A 6,000-nucleotide genomic window follows, 5' to 3' on the forward strand; every position below is an offset into this window, starting at 1 on the left:
CACTGGAATTATAGGCAGTCATGAGCTGCTCAGAGTGAATGCTGGGAACTGATAGCCAGTTCTCTGCAAGAGCAGCCATTGCTCTCAACTGCTGAGCTGCCTGTCCAGCCTCTTCTGAGTCTTAATAATCATTTGGAATTTTTTTTATGTCTGAGAAGGGCTCACCTTGGGTTTGAACCTAAGTTTGCAGAAAGAAAAGCTGTGTGTGTGTGTGTGTGTGTGTGTGTGTGTGTGTGTGTGTGTGTTTTGTGCTGTGTGCATGTGGAGGCAAAAGGTCAACCTCAGGAGTTGTTCTTCAAAAACCATCTACCTTTTCCTCTGAGTCAGGGTCTCTCACTGGGACCTGGGGCTTACCAACTAGGCTGGGACGGCTGGCTTAGAAGCCCCAGGGACCTTCCTGCTTCCACCTCTCGGCACTGGAATTGTAAGTACATCCGGCTTTTTTTGTGAGTGCCGAGCACTGAACTCAGGCCTCATGTGTGAGGGTCAGCACCTCCCCAGACGGAAGGCCAGCCTTCCTTATTGATGTCCAAGATGGCTCCTGATTTTCCCCTAGGAACTCTAGCAGTCTTAGCACTCTCATGGTAGTTAAGAGTGCAGATTCCAGAATCCAATAAATCAAGGTTCCTACACAGTGTTGCTGCTTATAGCTGAGTAGCTAAAAATGCAAATTACGTGCTTTGCTGAAACCCTGTTTCTTCACATATAAGGATAGTGACATCCATTTCAAGGATTATTGCCAGGATTAAGTGAAAATAGTCTAATAGAGCATGTGTAACAAGTCCAACAAAACATTAAGTAAAAAGCAGGGTTTGTATTGTTATATGTACACCTGTTAAAATCGTCTATTTTAGTAAAATAATGATGTTTTGATTTAAAGCAGGTGCTTTTCCCTTGAGGCAGACAACGCACCATGTTGCTACTTCATTCAAAATCAGTGTTTTTTTCACTATGCCCCTTCTTGGCCGCTCAGAAGGTCGTTTGACTTTGTCACTGTGAGACATCAGTAAGAAGTCAGATGTTTCCAGGCAGACAGCCATGTTTCAGGTCCGTTCTTGGGACTCAAGTACTTCTCACTGTGTTTCCCTCCTGACCTGCGGCGACTTTCGTGACTCTCATTTTCTGCTTTAAGATTCCTGCCCATTTTTTTTAACCATATTTGTTCTTTGTCTTTGACAATGTAGGGAATAATGAGATTGAGGAGTCCTGTGAACTTACTGGAGCCCCACAGAAATGATCATGAGCCCCATGATCATTTGCCATGAAACTTCTACATAAATATTCAGAGGTTGTTGTAAGTAGGTACTTTTCTAGCACTTTCCTTTTCAAACCACTAACATTATTTCTAAGTCCTCACTTCATGTCCCAGCAATCTAAGTGAAGCTAAAAGACAATCTCTTCTGTTACCATCTTCGTCATTGGATATGGTGACAGTGGCCACACTGTTCTTCCCAACTCTGGCTCCACTCCAGTGGTTTCCAAGAGGATGGCCAAGGTAAACCTTGAACTGCTCCTCAGGCTCAAACATGGAGTCATCATGGATGTGCACAGTGCAGTTCTTCGTCTACAACCAACACACAAGACATATTTAGCCTTGTAGCAGGAGACCGGTGATAGGCAGTTTTCCTACATGATGTTTTCTCTCTCTTTGTAGCATCAAAAAAGCGGCACAAATTCAAAAATATCTCAACAGTTTCATTTATAAAATAGAATTTTTAATACTAGCAGTTTGTGCCTGAGCAGGATATAACTGTATGATAGGGCTTGCATTATAAAGACATTCCAAACCATTTGAAAATTTTGGCGACAAGTTATGAAAACCAAGTCAATAAAATCAACAACAAACTAAAACACACCTGTAAACCCCAGGGTGCTGTTCCACATGTTATGTGGACTAATGAAGACACGTGCACACATAACAAAACTCAGATGACTAATGAATGATGTCAGCAAATGGCTCTTCTTCCTGAAGAGCTAAATCAGTTCCTTTTCCTTTGTGAAAGCTGAATAATTTTGTAAAGAATTCAGAAAAGCACCATCTTAAGTTAAGGATGATTTTAAATGCCGAAGACCTTTCAAACTTGCAACCAAATCATCTGAACACTGCAGAGGACTGAAATCTGGAGACACAACCCAAGTTCTTGGTGGTGGGAAGAAACCACATGTTCCTCAAACTGAATATTCTCCACTTAGAACTGTGTTTCTGAGAACACGAAAACTCAAATCGTATTATATATTATGTATGTATAGCATATTATATATACAGCGGCCTCGGCAGTAGAGTCGTGTGAAAGGAAGTGGGACATTTGTCACATGAACATTTTAAATTAACTACCCTTACATAGGCTATGTGTGGGGCAGGGGGAAGTTTTAAACCATACTTTCCAAATCATGCTAAATGCCAAGACTTCCTTGTGAACATTTGTATGTTGCTTCTTAACATTCTTTCAAATTCCTAAAGAATAGCCTTTTTCTCCCTTCATCTTTCCTACAATATGAATTCGTTATAGAATATATGAATTTAGTAGTGACTTTTCAATCTTTTTAAAAAGGCATTTTTTGTAAATGCCAACTCTGAAGACACATGCTTAATAAGCCAAAGAAAATGAAGATTCTGGAATGTGCTGAAGAATTATGATAGATTATCGTGTGGGTAACATATGGTCTATTTGATTTCTTTTATTAAATGAAAAGCTATTTCTTGAATAGGTAGTGACTTTTTTTTTCCTTTTTTGAGCTGAAACCGAATACAGACATTCAGACTCAAAGCGATTGTATTTTTAGTATTGGTGGGTGTTCTTAAACTCAGGTTCAAACTTGCCACTAACAAAGTTCTAAAAACTGTAATGGGCCTTTGTGAGTCGGGAATGTCTACAGCTTTATTTATTTTCTTTCTGCTCATCTTTTTGAAGATGAGCAGAGGATATGTCAGGAAGAGTCTCTAACAGGTGAGGTCTTCTTATGCTAAGTGTCAAAGGATTAACCAAAGAATAAGATCTTGATAGATTTTGTGACATCAAAATGGAATACTTCTGTTCAGCTAAAAACATTATGGATAATTTTAAAAAAGGAGGTACATTATCATAAGAATTTAAAATTGAAGTCATACATACAAAAATAAAATCTAAAACTACTTGAGGATCTCATTTAAAATAGGTTTCTGGGGTTTCGAAGTTATAGGAAAAAAGTAGAAAGAAGACACGGGGATTGTTGTATATTTTGTTTTTGTACACTCATGTAAATGCAAAGGTATATGAGGAAATATGTTCCTATCTATAGTTTAGAATTTAGACTTAACAAATATCCCTTATGTAGTTGTAGCCACTATATTGTAGTATTAATATAAATTGTATTAGGACACATCTTTGCTTTCAGTTTTATATTATCATAGTAATTTCTTTCTTTAAAAAGTAATTTATTTTCATTTTTTTTATTTCTATGTGCACTGGTGTTTGGCCTGCATGTATGTCTGTATGAGGGTGTTGGATCCACTGGAACCTGAATTACAGACAGTTGTGAGCTGCCATGTAGGTTCTGGGAATTGACCCAAGTCCACTGGAAGAGCAGTCAGTGAGTGCTCTTAACTGCTGAGCCATCTCTTCAGCCCCTGTCAGAGTAATTTCTAAATTGATAAAATTCAAGTATATATGGAAAACTGATGTTTATCATAACACAAATAAAATGTTTAGTTAAGTAAAAATCAAAACTGACAAGGTTAAAGTCGGTTTGTGTCATCTTCTATCACAGCAACAGAAAACCCTAAGAAAAACAGAAACAAAACTGCCGGGACAGAATTGGCCATGGGTTTTAAGAATATTGTGGAAGGATTTTGGAACTTTGGGCTAGAAAAGTCATTGAGCATTGAGGGCTTAAGAGCTACTGTCATGAGAACATAGAAGACAATGCTGAAAGCAGTGCAGATAATAGAAGTTTCAGAGGGAAGCAATGACTCTACCTATCAAGGCCATTTACACAATAATTTGAATTAAAAGCTACTAAAATCAAACCTTTGCTTTGCTGGAACAATTACCATTGGCCCGCTGGGGATGAAGAATGGACTATGATTAAGAGGAGGCCAACATCATTGAGGAGAAAATTTGGATGTATTTCCTCAGGGTCAGTACACAGAAGCTGTGGTCCAGAGGGATCAAGGCTGCACTCTGTGTTGGCAGCTTTGGAACTTGGAATGTGTGAGAGTCTCTCAGGTGGTGCTGGGTGTGAAGGCATGAAGGGATCATGAATAGCACCTGAGGTGTGGCACTGTGAGAAGCCAGGAGAGGCCATTGGTGAGGTGCAATCTCAATGGAAGTATAAGCACTAGTACTGAAGGGGTTATGGAGCGAAGATGAGGCTTGGCACCAGGTGGCAGGGTCAGAGTCATGAAGAGAGCCCAGGGGAGGCCTCTGGTGAAGGTGACTCCTGGCTGGAGTGGTAACCCCAACATCTTAGAGATGCCAGCCCCATAGGGTGACCGCCAGGAGTGGAGCTGGCCTGAGCTTCGTGCACTGTGAGTGAGTCTCAGGTGCCAAACACTGAATTTTCTACACTGTGGAATTTGGTTTTTGCTCTGTTCTGACTGTAGCTGTGTCTGGTTTCTTCCCTTTTGGAGTAAGAAAGTATTTAACTGAATTTTTATTTTACAAGAGTGTACTGTTGAGACTTTGAAATTACTGAGAAAGTTTGGGTATCTTGCAGAAACTGAACTTTGAAAGAGACTTTGGATGCTTTAAGGAGACTGTACCTTTAATGTGTTTCAATTTTTAAAGACTGGGACTTTGAAAAGTTGGAATGTTTTATATTCTAATATTAATATTACCATGCCATTTGGTCAATGACAAAGGAAAGGCTCTAGTTGAATAATGGCATATGTGTGTGTCAAGCTGACAAGGGATCAACTGTACTGGCCAGGATTTCTTTGTTTTGTTTTTTGTTTGTTTGTTTCTTTCTTTGTTTTTGTCAACTTGATAAAAGCTAGAGTAATTTGGAAAGAGGGCCTCTCCATTGAGAAAATACCTCCATAGTACTGGCAAATGGCAAGTCTATAAAGAATCGTCTTGATCCACGTGGGAGGAACCAGTTTACTGAGTGTCATGCCAACTCTGGGCAGGTGGGCCTGGCTAGAATAAGAAAGCAGGATGAGCAAGTCATGAAAAGCAAGCAAGACACCATTCCTCCACGGCCTCGGCATCAGTTTCTGCCTCCAGGTTCCTGCCTTAACTTCCCTCAATAACGGATTAAGCTGTAGGATGAAATAAGCCCCTTTCTCTCCAAGTTGCTTTTGGTCATGGTGCTTTATAATATCAATAGTGACCCTAACCGAGACCCTCCACTTTTCATTATACTAGCCTAGAAACATAAAGGATGAGTGAGTAATGCAAATGGCAGGGGAAGATGCAGAGTTGTCACAACCTTTATACCCTTCCAATAATGTTCTGAGACATTCTCCAGCATTCTTTCAGCCAATGTCGCGTATATCTTAGGATACAGCAGTTTTGCCCCTGAAGATAAATCTCTAAAGAAAGTCTCATTTGGGTCTTGAAAATGCACATCTGTAAGAATGGATGCTGAGGCGTGGCTTGTGGTGACAGAGGCTCTGGGGTTATTTGGTGTGACCACTGAGGTGAATTACTATTCCTGAGTGCGTATGAGTAAAACAGAGCAGGTGTGCCATGGACTGTTATGCAATAGCCAGAAGCACCAGAGTAGACACAGACCTAAATGACACAGGCAATAATTATTTTAACTTGTATTTGTGTGTGTGTGTGTGTGTGTGTGTGTGTGTGTGTGTGTGTAAATACCATGTGTGTGCAGGGATCGATGGAGGCTGGAAGACGGAGTTGGAGTCCTTGGGAAGGCATTATGGGCAGTTGTGAGCACCTTTGTGCTAGGAACTCTATTCAGACCTTTTGGCAGAGCAGCAAGTACTCTTAACACCTGAGCCGTAATGAACCAAACCAAACCAAACCAAACCAAACCAAACCAAACCAAACCAAACCAAAC

At 40.3% G+C, this 6,000-nt stretch overlaps 1 protein-coding gene across 1 annotated transcript in view; it reads right to left on the bottom strand.

Moving 5' to 3' along the window:
• Fras1 (Fraser extracellular matrix complex subunit 1) overlaps window positions 1–6,000 on the bottom strand; it is a 400,690-nt gene that overhangs the window by 32,067 nt on the left and 362,623 nt on the right. Inside the window, exon 60 of the mRNA XM_055594513.1 lies at window positions 1,408–1,564. Within this exon, the coding sequence (XP_055450488.1) occupies window positions 1,408–1,564 (157 nt within the window). The remainder of the gene's footprint in view (window positions 1–1,407; window positions 1,565–6,000) is intronic.

The sequence above is a fragment of the Psammomys obesus genome, unplaced genomic scaffold, assembly GCF_907164565.1.
Source record: "Psammomys obesus unplaced genomic scaffold, mPsaObe1.curated_primary_1811, whole genome shotgun sequence".
NCBI lineage: Eukaryota > Metazoa > Chordata > Mammalia > Rodentia > Muridae > Psammomys > Psammomys obesus.